This window comes from Eriocheir sinensis, unplaced genomic scaffold (genome assembly GCF_024679095.1).
Source record: "Eriocheir sinensis breed Jianghai 21 unplaced genomic scaffold, ASM2467909v1 Scaffold1494, whole genome shotgun sequence".
NCBI classification, from domain to species: domain Eukaryota; kingdom Metazoa; phylum Arthropoda; class Malacostraca; order Decapoda; family Varunidae; genus Eriocheir; species Eriocheir sinensis.
The window spans coordinates 17,501-39,038 of record NW_026110844.1 but is presented as its reverse complement, the minus strand read 5'-3'; the positions used below and the strand labels follow the sequence as shown (position 1 = coordinate 39,038).

Genomic DNA, 21,538 nt, shown 5'->3' with positions numbered 1-21,538 from the left:
CTCTCTCTCTCTCTCTCGTGTATACCCGCCATTCATGTACGTAATTTTATGTTTAACTTCCAAGAACATGATGTGTGTGTGTGTGTGTGTGTGTGTGTGTGTGTGTGTGTGTGTGGCTTACGCACGCATAACCGCTTAAACACACACACACACACACACACACACACACACACACACAGAGACCTTGTCCCTGTCCCAATCTATTTATAGTTGTTCCTCATTGCCCATCTTGAGTGTGTGTATGTGTGTGTGTGTGTGTGGGTGGGTGGGTGGGTGGGTGAGAGAGAGAGAGAGAGAGAGAGAGAGAGAGAGAGAGAGAGAATAAATTGAGCCCAGCAAAAATAAGTGATATATTATGCATAAATATAAGAGAGAGAGAGAGAGAGAGAGAGAGAGAGAGAGAGAGAGAGAGAGAGAGAGAGAGAGAGAGAGAGAGAGAGAGAGAGAGAGAGAAACTTTATTTTCCTTTGCATTCCAGAATGACCCAACTCGGTGTAGGGGGCCTGCTTACACTGCTGACCTTACTGGTGAGTATTACTACTGCTTTTTCTTCTACTACCTTTACTACTATTTATTATTAACATATATACTACTACTACCACTACTGCAACAACAACAACAACCACTACTACTACTACTACTACAATTACTACTTGTTACTACCTCTAACATCCTTTTCTACTTTTTTTTTTACGTTCGGCCCATAGCGCCTCCATGGTGTAGTGGTTAGCGTCTAGTCATGAACCTGCGGGTCTTTTTTTTTAAGTCTTACCTATGGCACCGGTAGGCTATCTTGATGGGGCCTGATGGTCGGCCCCTCCCATTATGACGCAGACAAGTGTTCATAGTGGCGGCATCTTGCCTGGCTCGTGCTGCCCCCCGAAGCTCGTCTTTCATCCTCTTTTTTATGGAGAGAGAATCTAGAGTCCGGGTTGATGGGTGGTCTTCAGGACAGCATGTGGGTGGTCTTAGGCCACTCGGCGGTGACTGAAAAATCCCAGCGTGTGGCGGCGGGCGAGGGGCGAACCCGCGTCCTCCTTCCCCTGGATGCCGCGCCCGCACGCTACTCACCGCCTTCACCTGGGTTCGAATCCCAGCCTGAGCAATCGGTGTGCAGCCCACTCAGCTGTTCAGCCTTCCTTTCGGGCTGGTCGATAAATGGGTACTCGGGGAAACCCGGAAAGGTGGACCCCCGGTTTAAGAGTTCTCTCCCCCCACAGAGTCCTCTTTGGAGAATTTCGCTAGAGTCCGGGTTGATAGGTGGTCATAGGGACAGCATATGGGTAATCTTAAGCCACTCGGCGAGAAATTAAATTATTGTCATCTTGTAGCGGCGGGTGGGACTCGAACCTAGGTCTTTCAGGGCGCAGCACCCGCACGCTGAACATTCAACCACCGACAACCACTTCTCCTATACTGCTGTCTGCTGAATAATTCACACTGACACTAACCCCAAGCCGCCCCTTCCCTCCCCCCCACATCCAGAGATAATATAATTGCACGCGTACATTACCTTTGGGCAGAGAGAGAGAGAGAGAGAGAGAGAGAGAGAGAGAGAGAGAGAGAGAGAGAGAGAGAGAAGGGGGGGGAAGAGACAGACAGACAGTCAGACAGACAGAGAGAGAGAGAGAGAGAGAGAGAGAGAGAGAGAGAGAGAGAGAGAGAGAGAGAGAGAGAGAGAGAGAGAGAGATTTACATAGATTTACATAGAAAATCAGACCACACAGACCCCATGGTCCAGACTTGGTGGTCTGTCCTTAAACCTAAGTGATTTTACATTAATCAGAAGACTCCAAAACGTTGCATTTCTGCTCTAGTTGATATTAAGTTGAAGGAAGTGACGGTCGAGCTTATTTTTGAAGGAGTCAATCGTGTTACACTGGACCACTGAAGGTGGAAGCTTATTCCATTCTCGCACTACAACGTTGGTGAAGAAAAATTTGGTGCAATCTGAATTTACTTGTCTACATCTGAGTTTTACGCCATTGTTCCTCGTGCGCAGACTGTCATCGATCATAAACAATGTTAATCTGTCTACATTCGTGAAACCATTAAGTATTTTAAAACATTCGATCAATTTTCCTCGGAGGCGACGTTTCTCAAGAGAGAACATGTTAAGGATAGAAAGCCTTTCTTCGTAGGATTTGTTGCGCAAGGAAGGGATCATTTTCGTTGCCCGACGCTGAACACCTTCTAATTTAGCAATATCCTTTGCATGGTGAGGGGAACAAAACTGTACCGCATATTCCAAGTGGGGTCTGACTAAACTGTTGTAGAGCGGGAGTATTACATCTTTATTCTTGAATACAAAGTTTCTTTTAATGAAGCCCAACATTCTGTTCGCTTTATTTGCTGCATCGATGCATTGCTGTGAGAATTTGAGGTTTGACGCGATTTTGACCCCAAGTCTTTGACGCATTGAACGTTTTTGAGTTTAACGCCGCGCATTTCGTATTCGAACTTCTTATTCCTCGTTCCAACTTGAAGGACCTGGCACTTGTCTACGTTAAAGGGCATCTCCCATCTTTCCGACCGTTGAAATTTTGTGCAAATCCTCTTGGAGGCTTTGCCTGTCTTCGTCAGTGAGAACCGAGTTACCAATCTTTGTGTCGTCTGCAAATTTACTAATGCGGTTATTGAGTCCAACATCCACGTCGTTGATGTAAATAATGAAGAGCACTGGGCCCAGGACCGAGCCCTGAGGGACGCCACTAGTGACAGGCGCCCACTCTGAGTTAAATCCGTCAATCACTACTCTTTGTTGTCTGTTGCTCAACCAATTCGCGATCCATTGGTTTACTTGACCGTCAATACCTATTTGCTTTAATTTGTAAAGTAATTTATGATGCGGGACTTTATCAAACGCTTTCTGAAATCAAGATAGACTACGTCCAGTGATTTGGTTACGTCATAAACAGTGAAGAGGTCGTTATAAAGGTTAATAGGTTTGATAGGCAGGATCTTTTGTTTCGGAAGCCATGTTGCGAGTCCCCAATCAATGAGTGGCTTTCAAGGTAACTCACAATTTTGTCTCTAATTATGCCCTCAAGTAGCTTACCTACAACCGAAGTTAGACTAATGGGCCTGTAATTACCTGGTACTTTTTTGTCTCCTTTCTTGAAAATCGGTGTCACGTTAGCCTTTTTCCAATCTGAACGGACGATGCCTTGTCGCAAGGACATATTGAATACGGTTGTGAGGGAGGAGAGTATTTCGCTCTTCGTTTCTTTCAGCAGAGTTGGATATACTTTGTCAGGTCCAGGACTTTTATTTGTTTTAAGTGAATGGAGAGCTTTAAGGACTTCATCGGTTGTTATTTCAAAATTAGGCAATGCATGCTCGAGATTTACAATAGTACTGGTGTTGGTGGTAGCGAGAGGAAGACTGTTAGTATTAAACATCGAGGAAAAGTAATTGTTTAAGAGGTTTGCAATGTGTTGGCTGTCAGTCACTAGTGCACCGTCGCTGTTTGTTAAAGGTCCAATACCACTTTTGATCGCCTTTCTGTTGTTTATGTAACTGAAGAAAGATTTCGGGTTAATTTTACAGTTTGCTGCAATATTTTATTAATGTCTACCCTTTGCCTGACCTACTAGTCTTTTACTCGTCGCCTGGCATCATTATAGAGTCTAATGTTCTCGGGCGTGCTTTGTTCTTTCTTTAACCTGTAAAACAATTTTCTCTCATTGACTGATTGTTTAATTTCGCTATTAAACCACGGTGGGCTTTTATTAGTGTTAATTCGCTTCTCGCACAAGGGGACGAATGTGTTCTGCTGAGTGAGTAAGTGATTTTAAGGCTTAGCCAGGCTTCCTCTACGTTGCCGTCATCTGATAGTTGTATTTCTGTTAGTTTTTGTCGGATTTCTACGAAGTTAGCTCTTTTGAAATTGGGCACCTTTACTTTATTTTCAGTCACTGATGATTGAGCTTTAATGTCGACGCGCACTAATTTATGATCGCAAGAACCGAGGTGTTCTCCTACCGTGACACTACTGACTAGGTTATCTTGGGTCGTTATAACAAGGTCGAGTATATTATTTTGTCGAGTTGGCTCAGAAACCATTTGGCTTAGATAATTTTCTTCTAGAAATTCGATCATTCTATGTGACTCGCCTTCTGTGCCTGACAGTGTCGCCCAGTCGATATGGGGGAGGTTAAAGTCTCCTAATATCAGTGAGTCGTTGTTATTAAGTGACTGCCTTAAGACGCTGTACATTTCAAGGTCGTCATCGAGTGATTGCCCGGGAGGTCTGTAGGTGACAGATATATTTAAATTGACTTTTGCAATGTTTACTCGCACGCACAAATGTTCAACGTTACTGTTTCCCGGTGTTTTGTCGGTGGGTTGCAAATAGCTTTTGACATAAAGGGCGACGCCACCGCCTCTACGGTTTACACGATCTTTGTTGAAGAGTCTGTAGCCATCTATGTTGTATTCGGAACTTAAATCAATATTTGTGGTGTCGATAAATGTTTCGGTTATAGCAATTATGTCAAAATTTTCTGTTAAAGCAAGACATCTCAGTTCATCAAATTTGTTTCTTAGGCTACGCGCATTGAAACTAAGGATTTTTAAGTTAAGAGAGAGAGAGAGAGATGATAACCGAAGAAATTATCTGATCATAATTACGTTAAGTAGAGAGATTAAGGTGAGGGCTGATTGTGTGTGTGTGTGTGTGTGTGTGTGTGTGTGTGTGTGTGTGTGTGTGTTAGCACCAGTGTAAGTAGTAAACAGTAACAGTAATATTTGTAGTAGTAGTAGTAGTAGTAGTAGTAGTAGTAGTAGTAGTGGTGGTGGTGGTGGTGGTAGTAACATATGTAGCAGCAGCAGCAGTGGCAATTTTGGTAATGAAAAGTTGCATTCACCATTAACACAATAACATTAACCAATTCATCTGGAAATCTGACATCAAAGAGAGAGAGAGAGAGAGAGAGAGAGAGAGAGAGAGAGAGAGAGAGAGAGAGAGAGAGAGAGAGAGAGAGAGAGAGAGAGAGAGAGAGAGAGAGAGAGAGAGAGAGAGAGAGAGAGAGAGAGAGAGAGAGAGTTAATTAATTGCTTCAAAGGGAATGAGGAAAATTATTATTATATTTGGTCTTAATCAACTGTGAAGAAGAGGGGAGTTACACACACACACACACACACACACACACACACACACACACACACACACACACACACACACACACACACACACACACACACACACACACACACACACACACACACACACGACATACAGGAAAAAAAAATCAGAAATCCCAAGAAATTTATTCTATTTTTACTCATTATTGTTTTTTTTTATTATTATTGCACTACTACTACTACTGCTTCTACTACTAGTACTACCACCACCACCACCACCACTACTACTACTACTACTACTACTACTACTACTACTACTACTACTGCTACTATACTACTACTACTACTACTACTACTATTTTTTTATACCACTTCTACGACTACCTGTATCCTTGACTCTATAATAGGCCTTTTTTTGCCACTGTGTCGTGTGTTGCAGCAGTTGTGTGTGTGTGTGTGTGTGTGTGTGTGTGTGTGTGTGTGTGTGTGTGTGCTCGGCCGTGCAAGGATGCCGCGCCGCTAACAAGCAAGACAGGCCGGGCAAACCTCACACCCTCCCTGGGTCTGCCTGAACAGAGCCGAGCCGCCGAGACGCTTCACTTCCCAGCTGTTCAAAGGTGTGTGCTGCCGCCCTCACCCCGCCCCACGTCCCCACCAGGCCTTGTAATATCGGCAGACAGGTGGAGAGGGCGTACCAAGGGGCTGGCAGTTCGTTTCCTCTATTGTCTATTCCATGCGTCCACCTCTCACCTTATTTTTTATACAGTAAGGGAAGCAGCTCAAGGGAAAAAGAAAAGCTCGCTAGGCGCCTCTCCTGTAACGAAAATAGATCACCATGCCAAAAAGAAAAGCTCGCTAGACGCCTCTCCTGTAACGAAAATAGATCACCATGCTAAAAAGAAAAGCTCGCTAGACGCCTCTCCTGTAACGAAAATAGATCACCTTGCTAAAAAGAAAAGCTCGCTAGACGCCTCTCCTGTAACGAAAATAGATCACCATGCCAAAAAGAAAAGCTCGCTAGACGCCTCTCCTGTAACGAAAATAGATCACCTTGCCAAAAAGAAAAGCTCGCTAGGCGCCTCTCCTGTAACGAAAATAGATCTCCTTGCCAAAAAGAAAAGCTCGCTAGGCGCCTCTCCTGTAACGAAAATAGATCTCCTTGCCAAAAAGAAAAGCTCGCTAGGCGCCTCTCCTGTAACGAAAATAGATCACCATGCCAAAAAGAAAAGCTCGCTAGGCGCCTCTCCTGTAACGAAAATAGATCACCATGCCAAAAAGAAAAGCTCGCTAGACGCCTCTCCTGTAACGAAAATAGATCACCATGCCAAAAAGAAAAGCTCGCTAGGCGCCTCTCCTGTAACGAAAATAGATCACCTTGCTAAAAAGAAAAGCTCGCTAGACGCCTCTCCTGTAACGAAAATAGATCGCCATGCCAAAAAGAAAAGCTCGCTAGGCGCCTCTCCTGTAACGAAAATAGATCGCCATGCCAAAAAGAAAAGCTCGCTAGGCGCCTCTCCTGTAACGAAAATAGATCGCCATGCCAAAAAGAAAAGCTCGCTAGACGCCTCTCCTGGAACGAAAATAGATCGCCATGCCAAAAAGAAAAACTTGCTAGGCGCCTCTCCTGGAACGAAAATAGATCGCCATGCCAAAAAGAAAAACTTGCTAGGCGCCTCTCCTGTAACGAAAATAGATCGCCATGCCACAAAGAGAGGTTCAGTTTCGGAAGAAGTGTCTTGCTACTCTTCTTTTTCCAAGCGATTTGCAAAAGGCGAAAAGAAGATTAATCGGGTTATAATCATTGTTTTTCCACGTTCATGGTACAGAAGAAGGGTCAAACTACTACCATAGTCATAAAACTACCTCTAAAAATGCCCACAACCCCTACGAAAGCCTTGTCAAATGTGTGCGCCTGACGCTAAAATGTTTAAGCAAAAGGGATATTAATCTAGGCATAATCATTGTTTTTCCACGTTCATGGTACAGAAGAAGGGTCAAACTACTACCAAGGTCATAAAACTACCCCTGAAAAAGCCCACAACCCTACGAAAGCCTTGTCAAATGTGTGCCTGACGCCGAAAGGGATATTAATCGAGGCATAATCACTGTTTTTCCACGTTCATGGTACAGAAGAAGGGTCAAAATACTACCAAGGTCATAAAACTACCCCTGAAAAAGCCCACAACCCCTACGAAAGCCTTATTAAATGTGTGTGCCTGACGCCGAAATGAAAAGAAGATTAATCGAGGCATAATAATTGTTTTCCCACGTTCATGGTACAAAAGAAGGGTCAAACTACTACCAAGGTCATAAAAATACCTCTAAAAATGCCCACAACCCTTACGAAAACCTTATCAAATGTGTGCCTGACGCCGAAATATAAGCGAAAGGGAGATTAATCGAGGCATAATCATTGTTTTTTCACGTTCATGGTACAGAAGAAGGGTCAAACTACTACCAAGGTCATAAAACTACCCCTGAAAAACCCCACAACCCCTACGAAAGCCTTGTCAAATGTGTGTGCCTGACGGCAAAATGTTTAAGCGAAAGGGAGATTAATCGAGGCATAATCATTGTTTTCCCACGTTCATGGTACAGAAGAAGGGTCAAAATACTATCAAGGTCATAAAACTACCCCCGGAAAAGCCCACAACCCCTACGAAAGCCTTGTCAAATGTGTGCCTGACGCCAAAATGTTTAAGCGAAAGGGAGATTAGTCGAGGCATAATCATTGTTTTTCCACGTTCATGGTACAGAAGAAGGGTCAAACTACTACCATGGTCATAAAACTACCCCTAAAAATGCCCACAACCCCTACGAAAGCCTTGTCAAATGTGTGCCTGACGCCGAAATGAAAGGGAGATTAATCGAGGTATAATAATTGTTTTCCCACGTTCATGGTACAGAAGAAGGGTCAAACTACTACCAAGGTCATAAAACTACCCCTGAAAAAGCCCACAACCCCTACGAAAGCGTTATCAAATGTGTGTGCCTGACGCCGAAATGTAAGCGAAAGGGAGATTAATCGAGGCATAATCATTGTTTTTCCACGTTCATGGTACAGAAGAGGGGTCAAACTACTACCAAGGTCATAAAACTACCCCTGAAAAAGCCCACAACCCCTACGAAAGCCTTGTCAGATGTGTGCCTGACGCCGAGATGTTGAAGAATATGGGTCAATTTTACAGTCCAATGCAGCAAGTTTGTAAGCTCCCCAGCCAAACACAACATACGACGAAAATTCCTTGTCTAGTGTTTGGCGTTGATATAAAAAGTAGGAAATTTTAGGAATCCACACAGGAAATTTCTTTAACCCAGTAGCAGCGACGGGCCTCATTTGTGGCTTTACCGTGTACCAGCGACGGGCCAAATTTTTGCCATGATATAAACCCCCCAAAATAGATGATGCATAAACTGATCACAAATGCGTTGATAGATATTATGAAATGGTTTGCGTGAGTGATGTTTTTGTCTCATTTTTCTCGCTTAGAGGGGCCCTTAAGAAATATGATCCCCGCAGCTACCGGGTTAAAGGTTGTGGCTATGTCCATGGGTAGTTTTATGAGCCTAAGGATAGTTTGACGAGGCTTCCGCACCATGAATATTTAAAAACTCATGAGAACCCGACTAACCTCTATGGCCTTTGAAATTATTTGTTATGAGTCGAAAGCATCTGAGAATTCGAACCTCTGTAACTATGCTTCCTGCAGTAGTTCACGCGGCCATTATAAACGAGAAATAGACGAGGAACATTCACACCTGCCATCTGCAGCACACATAAACACAACCAAGCTTAGCACGAGTAGTGGTGGGCTAAAGAACGTCATCATCTGGTCACCGAATCCATTGTAGCACACTTCCCAGCACTCGCCAGTCATGCAGACACTCCGCTCAACAACCCTCCAGGCTCCATCTTGAGGTTCATTGGCGGACGGTGAACCACAAGAAGAGGAAGAAGAGGACACAGAAAACCACGCCACAAGAAGAAGAGGAGGAAGACACGATAAGCAGATCACAAGACACGAAAGACAAACCACAAGAAGAAGAGAAAGAAGACAAAAAGAAGAGGAGGAAAAGGACAAGAAGAAGAGGAAGATGACAAGAAAAACAGGCCACAAGAAGAAGAGGAGGAAGAGGACAAGACGAACAGGCCACAAGAAGAAGAGGAGGAAAAGGACAAGACGAACAGGCCACAAGAAGAGGAGGAAGAGGATAAGAAGAACAGGCCACAAGAAGAAGAGGAAGAGGATAAGAAGAACAGGCCACAAGACGAAGAGGAGGAAGAGGACAAGACAAACAAGCCACAAGAAGAAGAGGAGGAAGAGGACAAGACAAACAGGCCACAAGAAGAAGAGGAGGAAGAGGACAAGACGAACAGGACACAAGAAGAAGAGGAGGAAGAGGACAAGACAAACAGGCCACAAGAAGAAGAGGAGGAAAAGGACAAGACGAACAGGACACAAGAAAAAGAGGAGGAAGAGGACAAGACGAACAGGACACAAGAAGAAGAGGAGGAAGAGGACAAGACGAACAGGACACAAGAAGAAGAGGAGGAAGAGGACAAGACGAACAGGACACAAGAAGAAGAGGAGACGAAAAGCAGGCAACAAGAAGAAGAGAAAGAAGAGGACATCACAGACAGGCCACAAGAAGAAGAGGAAGATGACTATTGCAAGGCTTTCAAACTACAGAAGACAAAACTTGAAGACATGGACGCCGTGTGTGTGTGTGTGTGTGTGCGTGTGTGTGTGTGCGTGCGTGTGTGTGTGTGTGTGTGTGTGTGTGTGTGTGTGTGTGTGTTATGGAAGAAGAGAAAACGATGAAGGGGAGAGAGAGAGAGAGAGAGAGAGAGAGAGAGAGAGAGAGAGAGAGAGAGAGAGAGAGAGAGAGAATTGCTCCACCTCTCCTTTATTTCTTATTCTTTCCTTTCCTCCGTCTCTCCTTCCATTCAAATTATTTCCTCTCTCTCTCTCTCTCTCTCTCTCTCTCTCTCCTTCTCTTCCAGCATTTTCCTTCTTCCTCCTCCTCCTCCTCGACCTCTATACTTGGAAATCACTAGAGAGAGAGAGAGAGAGAGAGAGAGAGAGAGTGGGGGTTCCCATAGAGACCAGCTGACCCTCCGTGACGCTTACAGAAAGTGTGGAAAAGAGGTGAAGGGAGGAACAGAATGTCGACTTGCTTTCCCCTCTCTCTCTCTCTCTCTCTCTCTCTCTCTCTCTCTCTCTATCTCATCTCCCTTTCTAGTCTCAGCCAATAGGCGCACCTAACATCACCAAACGTGGGGTACAATCTTGGCGGAGGGACAGTTTTTTGGGGGGCCATTGAAGGTAACGGGCTAAAGAGTAGCCTATCCGGATATTTTGTTTTTATTTATTAATGATCCACGAGACATCCTAGAGTTAAATCAGAGTATGTGCTTATCTTTGTATTCATTCATACACACACTGGTAATATTTCTGTGGAGTCTGATTCACTTATTAGAGTGAAGTTCTATTGTGATAAACAGTCACAAATTCGTGTCATTAGTAAAAATGAAACTAGTAATTTAAGTTTTGCCACCATGAAATATACACAAATAGATAAATATGAAAGCTCACGAAGTCACAATAAGTGACATCACCTGCTTTGCGCAGTAAAAAATATGCTATTTCAGGTATATGATACCCTCAAAATGACGGGCCTGTTGCCTGGGGCCTGCGGGGTACAGCCTCAACGTTGCCAGATTGTCGTACTCAGCCGATTGTAATACCCAACTCCCTACCCCAAACTGTCTTCTGGGTTCCAATAACGAAACTAATTTATAGTTATCGTTAACAGTTAAATCCTGATTTTTCTTGGCAATAGTTAGGCGTCAGAAACAGGTAAATACAATGCTCTGAGTACGACAATCTGGCAACGGTGGCTATACGTATTTTCATATTATTGTTCTGTTGTTTATTCAATGTTGTGTTCAAGAAAAAGAATACTCATAATTTTAGTTAGTTTTTGGTTATAAGGATTCTTTACGAAATACAATTATAACGTTACCGCCTTTGACTTAGGAAACGTCCTGAATCCTGGATCGGCTATGGTGATGTTAGGTGCGCCTATTACTACCACTACTTCTGCTGCTACTACAACTTACTATTACTACTACAACTTACTACTACTACCACTACTACTACTACTACTATCATCATTATGTTCATTTTCATCATTAATACCCCCTCTACTATCCTCCTCCTCCTCCTCCTCCTTTTCCTCTTCTTCTTCTTTTTCTTCTTTTCTTCTTCCTCTTCTTTTTTCCTCTTCTCTTCTTCCTTTTCTTCTTCTTCTTCCTCTTCTTTTCTTCTTCCTCTTCCTCCTCCTTCTCCTCCTCATCATTATATCATCATCATCATCATCATTGTCATCGCTACCATGGACACCTTCCCGCTAACCCCACGTCCTCTCCCCTGGTTGGCTGGCAGGCTGGTGTGGGCGGGGCGTACCAGGGCGCGCCGGTCTACTACTGGTCGCGCACGAAGGTCGGCACGGCCCATGTGTCGCACCGCGCCCACGTGGGTCCCCTGCCGCACGTCAACGAGGTCATGACGGAGTGGTCGCGATGGGGAGCGTGGGACGGCTGCTCCAGGTAAGAGTCAGGAGAGGTCAAGGGAGGTCGAAGTCGTGTCAGTGGAGGTCAGATTGTGTCAAAGGAGGTCAAAGATGGGAAAGTAGGTCAAGGGTGGTCAAAGAAGGGTAAAGTAGGTCAAGGGAGGTCAAAGATGGGTAAAGCAGGTCAAAGGAGGTCAAAGATTGGTAAAGTAGGTCAAAGAAGGGTAAAATAGGTCAAGGGAGGTCAAAGAAGGGTAAAGTAGGTCAAGGGAGGTCAAAGAAGGGTAAAGTAGGTCAAGGGAGGGTAAAGTAGGTCAAGGGAGGTCAAAGTTTTGTCAAGGTAGGTCAAGAGTGTGTCAAACTTGATCAGGAGGGGTCAAAATTGTGTCAAAGGTTAAATGTCTGTCGAAGTAGGTCAAAGGAGGTCATATATGTGTAAAGGGAGATCAAAAGTGGGTCGAAAAGGTCAAGGGAGGTCATATATATGTAAAGGAAAGTCGAAAGTGTGTCATGGGAGGTCAAGAATGTCAAATTAGGTCAGAGGAGGTCAAGGGAGGTCAAACTGTGTCTAAGGAGGTCAATGAAGGGGAAAGTTGCTCACACGAGGTCAAAGATGTGTCAAAAAAGTCATGGAAATTCAAAAGTGTGGCAAAGGAGGTCAAGAGTGTGTCAAGCTAGGTCAAATTGTGTCAAAGGAGTTCCAATGTGTGTCAAAGTAGGTCAAAGAGTCAAGGAAGGTCAAAGAAGGTAAATGGAGGGTCAAAAAAAGATCAAAGGAAGTAAAAAGAAGGGTCAGAGGAGATCAGAGGAGGTCAAAAAAGGTCAAAGGAGGTAAAACGATGGTCAAAGAAGGTCAAAGGAAGCAAAAGGAGGGTCAAAGGAAGCAAAAGGAGGGTCAAAGGAGGTAAAAAGAGGGTCAAAATGTATAAGAAGGGTCAAAGGAGGTCAAAGGAGGTCAAAAAAGGTCAAAGGAGGTAAAAATATGGTCAAAGAAGGCTAAAGAAAGCAAAAGCAGGGTCAAAGAACTTAAGAACATAAGAACGTAAGGAGTCTGCAAGAGGCCGGTTGGCCTATACAAGGCAGCTCCTGTACACTCAACCCCACCTTACCTCACCATCCATGGCTTTATCTAACCTCTTCTTGAATGTATCTACGATATTGACACCCATAACATGGCTCCCAAGCCTGTTCCATTCATCCACCACTCTATTGGTGAACCAATTCTTGCCTATGTCTTTGTTGAATCTAAATTTCTCTAACTTAAAACCATTGCCACGCGTCCTACCCGGCTCTTTCACTCGCAAAATTTTATTGACATCCCCTTTATTAAATCCCTTCATCCATTTATAAACTTCGATCAAGTCTCCTCGCAACCTTCGCCTTTCTAGAGAGTGTAGATTTAAATGCTTCAGCCTGTCTTCATAAGGCAAGTTTCTCACCCCCTGAATCATCTTTGTCATCCTCCTCTGTACAGATTCTAACATCTTGATATCCATTCTATAGTAGGGGGACCAGAACTGAATTGCATAATCGAGATGAGGTCGAACTAGTGCTAAGTAAAGTTTGAGGATGACTTCAGCGCTCCTATTGCTCACGCTCCTTGAGATGAAACCAAGTACTCTGTTTGCCCGATTTTTAGCCTGAATGCATTGAGCCCTAGGACGGAGGTCAGCGCTCACTAGGACTCCTAAGTCTCTCTCACGCCCAGACCTGCTTAGAGGAGTGTCATTTAAGGAGTAATTGTGTGAGGGGTTATTCCTACCTACACTCAGAATGCTACACTTCCCGACATTGAATTCCATCTGCCACTTCCCCGCCCAATCATATAGTCTGTCAAGCTCATCCTGGAGAACGGTAGCGTCGCTGTCTGATTGGATTACTCTACCGATCTTGGTATCATCTGCGAACTTACTGACATCGCTACTAATTCCTGTGTCCAAGTCATTGATGTAAATAATAAAAAGCAGAGGACCCAGCACCCAAAGGAAGCAAAAGGAGGTCAAAGAAGGTCAAAGGAGGTAAATGAAGGTTCAAAGTAATTCAAATGTATCAAAATAAGGTCATGAGAGAGCAGAATTGTGTCATCTGGGGTCAAGGGTAGTCAAAAGAGGTCAAAGGTGTGTCAAGGAAGGTCAAGAGAGGTCAGGATTGTGTCAAGTGGGGTGAAGGTGGGTCAAAACGATCTAAGGTGTGTTAGGGGAGGTCAAAGAAGGCCAAAAGTAGGTCAAAAAAGTCACAGGGGGTAAAAAAAAGGGGTCAAAGGTGTGTCAAAAGAGGTCAAAAAAGGTCGTGGGGGGTAAAAAAGGAATCAAAGGTGTGTCAAAAGAGGTCAAAGTAGGTCAAAAAAGGAGTCTAAGGTGTGTCAAAAGAGGTCAAAGTAGGTCAAAAAAGGAGTCTAAGGTGTGTCGAAAGAGGTCAAAGTAGGTCAAAAAAGGAGTCTAAGGTGTGTCAAAAGAGGTCAAAGTAGGTCAGAATTGTGTCAAGAGATATCGAGGAAGGCCAAAGAGGTCAAGGAAGGTCAAAAGGAAGCAAAGTTGTGACCTAAGAGGAAAAATAAGCTCAAAGAAAATGAAGGTCAAGGGTCACTGATATATTTAATTAATTTTAGTGTGGCAAGCAAATGTCACTCCTGTGTTTATATATTAGTAATGGGTCAAGGTCGGAAGTCAAAGGTCAGGGGGGTGTTAAAGAAGGTCGTGGGTCACTGAAGCAAAGGACACTCGTATGTTTTTTTTTGTGTGTGTGTCAAGGTCAAAAGTCGAGGGTCAAAGAGGTAAGAGGTCACTGTTTAAGCGCTGTACAGGAGAAGGAGGAGGAGGAAGAAGAGGTAGAGGAGGAGGTAGAAGAGAAGGAGGAGGAAGAAGAGGAAGAGGAAAAGGAGTACGATAGGGAAGACAAGAAGGACGAGGATGAGTAAAAGGAGGAAGAGGAGGAGGAGGAGGAGGAGGAGGAGGAGGAGGTTGAGAAGGAGGAGGAGGAGGAGGAGGAGGAGGTTGAGAAAGAGGAGGAGGAGGAGGAGGAGGTTAAGAAAGAGGAGGAGGAGGAGGGGAAGGAGGAGGTGGAGGAGGAGGAGGAGGAGGAGGAGGAGGTTGAGAAGGAGGAGGAGGAGGTAAAGAAGGAAAACGAGAAAAAGAAAGAAAAGAAGGACGAGGAGGAGGAGGAGGAGGAAGGAAAAAAGAAGAAGAAAAACAAAAAGAAGAAGGAAAAGGAGAGGAAGAAGAGGAGAAGGAGGAGAGGAGGAAGTATTGGAAGAGCAGGAGGAAGAGGAAGAAGAGAAGGAGGAGGAGGAGGAGGAGGAGATGTGATTTTATTGCCTGTTATAAAAATAAAATAAAAATAGAATCGTAAAATGAAACTAAAGGAGAGAGAGAGAGAGAGAGAGAGAGAGAGAGAGAGAGAGAGAGAGAGAGAGAGAGAGAGAGAGAGAGAGAGAGAGAGAGAGAGAAGAAGAAGAAGAAGAAGAAGAAGAAGAAGAAGAAGAAGAAGAAGAAGATGAAAAAGAAGAAGAAGAAGATGAAGAAGAAGAAGAAGAAGAAGAAGAAGAAGAAGAAGAAGAAGAAGAAGAAGAAGAAGAAGATGAAGAAGAAGAAGAAGAAGAAGAAGAAGAAGAAGAAGAAGAAGAAGAAGAAGAAGAAGAAGAAGAAGAAGATGAAAAATAAGAAGAAGAAGATGAAAAAGAAGAAGAAGAAGAAGAAGAAGAAGAAGAAGAAGAAGAAGAAGAAAATGAAAAAGAAGATGAACAAGAACAAGAACAAGAAAAAGAAAAAGATAAAGAAGAAGATAAAGAAAAAGAAGAAGAAGAAGAAGAAGAAGAAGAAGAAGAAGAAGAAAAAAAAAGAAGAAGAAGAAGAAGAAGAAGATGAAAAAGAAGAAGAAGAAGAAGATGAAAAAGAAGATGAAGAAGAAGAAAAAAAGAAGAAGATGAAAAAGAAGAAGAAGAAGATGAAAAAGAAGAAGAAGAAGAAGAAGAAGAAGATGATGAAAAAGAAGAAGAAGAAGAAGAAGAAGAAGAAGATGAACAAGAACAAGAAAAAGAAAAAGATAGAGAAGAAGATAAAGAAAAAGAAGAAGAAGAAGAAGAAGAAGAAGAAGAAGAAGATGAAGAAGAAGATGAAAAAGAAGAAGATGAAGAAGATGGAAAAGAAGAAGATGAAAAAGAAGAAGAAGAAGAAGAAGAAAATGAACAAGAACAAGAAAACGAAAAAGATAAAAAAGAAGATAAAGAAAAAGAAGAAGAAGAAGAAGAAGAAGATGATGAAGAAGAAAAAGAAGAAGAAGATGAAGAAGATGAAGAAGAAGAAGAAGAAGAAAAAGAAGAAGAAGATGAAGAAAAAGAACAAGATGAAAAAGAAGAAGAAGAAGAAGAAGAAGAAGAAGAAGAAGAAGAAGAAAATAAAAAGAAGAGGAAACATAAAAAAACAATCAATGGAGACAAAAGAAGAAGAAGAAGAAGAAGAAGAAGAAGAAGAAGAAGAAGAAGTGAGTATTAATCAAACAAAGATGAATTATTACTGAAGGAGAAAAAAGTAATTATTCTGCATAACTTTATTAATATTTACCTCAGAATAACGAATAAAAGATAATGTAGGACAGGAAAAGAAGAGAGAGAGAGAGAGAGAGAGAGAGAGACAGACAGACAGACAGACAGACAGACAGACAGACAGACAGACAGACTGAGAGAGAGACAGACAGACAGACAAGAAAAGTAGGAGAGAGGAAAAGTAGGAAAGAGTAAGAAAAGGAGGAGAGGAAAAGGAAGAGAAGGGAAAAGTAGGAGAAGGAGTAAGAATGAAAAAGGAGGAGAAAAAGGAAAAGAAAGAAAATGGAAGAAAAGGAGAAAGGGAAATGAGGAAAAAAGGAAAAGGAGAAGAAAATAAAGTAAGAAAATAAGAGTAAAAAAGGAAATTAAGAGAAAGTAAAATTATGAGAAAGTAGGAATGGGAGGAGGTAAGAAAAAGTAGAAAGGAAAAGGAGGAAACAAGTACAAAGGAAAAGGAGGAGAAAGGAAAAATAGGGAAAGGAAATGAAGGAAAAAGTAAAAAAGAGGAAAAGGAGAAACAAAAATTAGATAGGAGAAGAAGGAAAAGGAGTAAAGAATAGGAGGAGAGAGAAAAATAAGTAAATAGGCAAAAGGAGGAGAAGAGGGAAGTAGGGAAAAGTAAACTGAAGAGGAAGGGAAAGGAGGAGAAGGAGAGAGGAGAAGGAGGAGAAAGGAAAAGGGGAGAGGAAGAGAAATTAACCGTAGAATGGAAACCGTAAGCCGTTTGGCACAAAAATTAAGGTGTTTTTGAAACTCGCGCTCACTGTGGTTAACCTTGCCCGACCTTTTCAACTCATTCCTGGCATGTATCAGTGCGTCGGGTGCCCTGCTGAGGAGACAGTATCACAGTCCGCTGCTCCTTCTCACTGCTCTGGTATGAGTGCCCCGTGTGCCATGCGGCACAGCGTTTCCTGTAACGTTATTTTTGTTGTCAAAAAAAGTTTTGGAAGTGGCCATTTTGACCCAGGTGTGACGACATGTAGGAATTTTTTTGAGGGGTGTGAGTTTACGTTAACCTTTGTGCTTTTTTATTTATTTATCTTTTATTCGCTGATGCGTGACAACGTCCACGTTATGAGGCAGATCGTTGAATGAGTGACTTGGCAGCATTTCTTTGGTGTGAGGACTTTCGTTGGAGTACTTGCATCACGTTGCAAGCACGAGGATCGCCATTTTCCCTTGTGTCATTCGATAGATGGTTTCCTGTATCGGTGCTGTTGTGAAAAAAAATGTAAACGTCATCTTTTTTCCATATTTTCCATATTATGAGTAAGCTCAGCGATTCGGTCTTGCTTGGACATCACACGAGAGAGTTTAGGGACAGGGAAGCAGCGTCACACAGCAGAAAGAGGTGTTTCTTCTGTCCGGCAAAAGGAGCCAGACAGACCCAGGATTTACTGCATTCACTGCAGTAAGCCTGTGTGTCCAAAGCACTCCAGTGTGCTGTTTGATGAATGCCATGGATTGGAATGATAGGTAACTAACTCAAATTTACAGAATGTTGCTGCATATTCACCATGATACATCAGTACCGCCGTATCTGCGCGCGTAAAATGAGTGTTTTACATTTGTTCCCGGCGACATGTTTCCTGCAACATTGAGGATTCACTGGCTGCCAGGGTCACTGGACACCTCTCAAGAGTTATACAGAATACTTTGTTTTCATATAATTCGTATACTTTTTTTTTTTTCATAATACATAGCAATGCGATTTGTTTTTTACAGAAATTTTCCCGCAACCGTGTTCACAAATACTTATTATTGTAAACCAATACTGTTGAAATGCAGTAAAGTATGTCTTAATATTTTTTTTCTATTTTTTTCCAACAGTTGCCAATCGGCTCAGGGTTTCCTTGCACCTCATGAAAAGGAGGGCTTCCAGGCCAGGGAAAAAGGAGTAAAGAATACGAGGAGAGAGGAAAATAAGGAAATAAGCAAAAGGAGAAGAGGGAAGTAGGAAAAAAGAAACTGAAGAGGAAGGAAGAGGAGAAGAAGGATAGAGGAGAAGGAGGAGAAAGGAAAAGGGGAAAGAAAGAGAAATTAAAGGAAAGAAAAAGGAAAAAACAGGAGAAAGTACAGTGGAGAGACGCGGCGAAGGGAAAACTAGAAGAAAGGAAAAGAAAAAAAGGGAAAGGATGGGAAAGCAAATGAAGGAAAAAAGAAGAAAAAGTAGAAAGGAAAAGGAGGAAACAAGCACAAAGAAAAAGGAGGAGAAAGGAAAAGTAGAAGAAACAAAAAGTAGGAACAAGGAAATAATGAAAAAGAGTAAAGGAGATAAAAAAAGGAAAAGGAAAATGAAGAGAGAGGAAAAGGAGAACAGTATAGGAGGAGAGAGGAAAAGAAGGTGAAAAGAAAAGTAGGAAAAAGTAAAAGGAAGAAGGAAAAGGAGCAAAGGAAAGGAAGAGAAAATAGGAAGAGGAGGAGAAAGGAAAAGGAGGAGAAAAGAAAATCAGAAAAAAAATGAACAAGGGAATTGAAACAGAAAAAGAAAGAGACAAACAGAAGCAGAAGAAGAAGAAGAAGAAGAAGAAGAAGAAGAAGAAGAAGAAGAAGAAAAAAAAAAAAGAGGAATAATAATAATAATAATAATAATAAGAAGAAGAAGAAGAAGAAGAAGAGGAAAAAGAAGAAGACGAAAAAGAAGAAGATGATGAAGAAGAAGAAGAAGAAAAGTAAAAAAAAGAAGAAGAGGAAGAAAAAGATGCAAAAAGAGAAATAGAAACGAACCCAAAGAAGAAAAAGATGAATACTTAAACACGGAGAGGAAAAAGAAGAAAAAAAAAAGCCGATTCCGTTTCAAACTTTATTAATACTTGTCTGAACCACGAAGAGGAAAACTAATTACTCTTTTTTTCCTTCCCGCTTTCATTTGTTTCCCGGTAAAGCCCTTGACGGATTAGCTAGAGAGAGAGAGAGAGTGTGAGAGAGAGAGAGAGAGAGAGAGAGAGAGAGAGAAAAGGCACCTGCTGACTTTTATTTCATTGACTCTCTCTCTCTGTCTATCTATCTATCTATCTATTAATCCAACTATCAAAATCTATCTATGTCTCCTCCTCTTCTTCTTCTTTCTCCTCCTCCTCGTCCTCCTCGTCCTCGTCCTCCTCCTCCTCCTCCTCCTCTTTCTTCCCTTCTTCTCCTTTTCTGCATTTTCCTTTTCTTTTCTTTCTCCTTTTCTTTCTTCTTCTTCTTCTTCTTCTTTTTCTTCTTCTTCTTCTTCTTCTTCTTCTTCTTCTTCTTCTTCTTCTTCTTCCTTTACCCCCTCCTCCTCCTTCGCCTACCACCACCACCACCACCACCACCACCACCTTCTAACCCCCCTTCCTCCCCTTTGCAGGTCTTGTGGCGGCGGGGTCAGGTCGAGGTCAAGGACGTGTGTGACCAAGTATCCCAGGTGAGTCGCGTCCGAGACCTGTTCTGTACACGTTGGAACATGTTACGTCTCCTTTATGAAGAGAGAGAGAGAGAGAGAGAGAGAGAGAGAGAGAGAGAGAGGGTGGGGGTGGGAGACAGACATTTATAGATTAGGTTGACAGAACACACACACACACACACACACACACAACACACACACACACACACACACACACACACAACACACACACACACACACACACACACACACACACACACACCAAAAGCATTAATAGAGCTATAATCTGTATACGCGAGGGGGTTGTGGGTAATTATTAGAGAGAGAGAGAGAGAGAGAGAGAGAGAGAGAGAGAGAGAGAGAGAGATTGCGTGCATATGTAATTTCTATGCCATCAAATATGTTTTTTTTTTTTATGTATCGATATTGATCATTGCTTTGTGCTACTGTTGGACACTAATTAATCTGTGTTTGTTTTTACTATTATTATTATTATTATTATTATTATTATTATTATTATTATTATTATTATTATTATTATTATTATTATTATTATTATTATCATTTTTTTTCCATGACCATCACCATCATCTTCACCACACAACTACTACTACTACTATTACTACTACAACTACGACTACTACTACTACTACTACTACTACTACTACGGCAATGTTATATACAGCCACACACCAATCTCTTCTACTTCCTAAAATAGTAATAGAAGTAGTAGTAGTAGTAGTAGTAGTAGTAGTAGTAGTAATAGTAGTAGGAGTAGTAGTAGTAGTAATGGTGGTAATAGTTTTGGTGGTGTTAGTAGTGGTGGTGTTGATGGTGGAGGTATTAAAATTCTTCTGTTTGTTAATTAGTGTGTGTGTGTGTGTGTGTGTGTGTGTGTGTGTGTGTGTGTGTGTGTGTGTGTGTGAAAAATAGAAAATTACTGAGAGACATTTTTAAAGTACATTTCCTCTCTCATTCTCTCACTATCTAATTATCTCTCTCTCTCTCTCTCTCTCTCTCCATTTATCTCTTTATCTAATTCTCTTTTCTTTGTCTCTATCTAGCTGTCTGTGTATCTATCTCAATCTCCTTCTTTCACTCTATCTATCCCACAATATATTTTTCTTTTATCTATCTATTTTCCTATCTATCTATATATCTATCTCTTCTTTCTTTATCTATCTCATTATCTTTTATTTTGTCCATTTCTTTTTATTTTCCTGTCAATATTTTTTCCCCATCTTCCAGTATTTTTTTTTCTTTCCTCTTTTTCTCGATCTGTCTGCCCGTCAATCATTTTATCTCTCTCTCTGTCTGTCTATATCTTTCTTTTTCTCTTCCTCTCCCTCGTCTTACTCATTCATCCACCTCTATATCTGCCTGTCAATATTTTTTTTCTTTCTGTCAATCAATTTAGCCATTTCTCTCTCTCTCTCTCTCTCTCTCTCTCTTAATATCTTTTTTTTTATCTTTCAGTCTCCTTTTCTATCTCTCTTATCTCTTAATATATTCCCTTTCTCTATCTCAAGCTTTTTTTCTATCCCTCTCTCTGTCTCTCTCAATATCTATCCCTCTCTTGATCTACCCATCCATCTACCTATTTCTATCTATCTGTCAGTAACTTTCTTCCCATTAATCAATCCATCCATCTATTCATATCTATCTATTTCTATCTATCTTTCAGTATCTTTCCACCCATTAATCAGTCCATCCATCTATTCATCTCTCTCTCTCTCTCTCTCTTGCTCCCCCAGGGTCATGCCGGGCTCAGGGATTCGAACCAGCCACAACCACTGCGCGGGGGACAGCGTCGAGTACTCGCTGTGTGCCGCCCGCCCCTGCGTCACGGTCCCGGGTCAGGCTTCTTCCGGCGTGTCCTTCAGAGCGGCGCAGTGCAGGAAGTACAACAACAGGCGGGTCTTCGGCAGGCTGGTCAACAACTGGGTCCCGTATATGCAAGGTGGGTG

General features: G+C 42.2%; 1 protein-coding gene across 1 annotated transcript in view; it reads left to right on the top strand.

Annotated features, from left to right (window-relative positions):
• Positions 1-434: 434 nt before the first annotated feature.
• The window catches only part of LOC126990209 (ADAMTS-like protein 1), a gene marked incomplete at its 3' end in the record, with an annotated part of 27,417 nt that continues 6,313 nt past the window's right edge, over positions 435-21,538 (top strand). Inside the window, exons 1-4 of the mRNA XM_050848755.1 lie at positions 435-527; positions 11,535-11,698; positions 19,536-19,592; positions 21,326-21,531. Coding sequence (XP_050704712.1) covers positions 480-527; positions 11,535-11,698; positions 19,536-19,592; positions 21,326-21,531 — 475 coding nt within the window. The remainder of the gene's footprint in view (positions 528-11,534; positions 11,699-19,535; positions 19,593-21,325; positions 21,532-21,538) is intronic.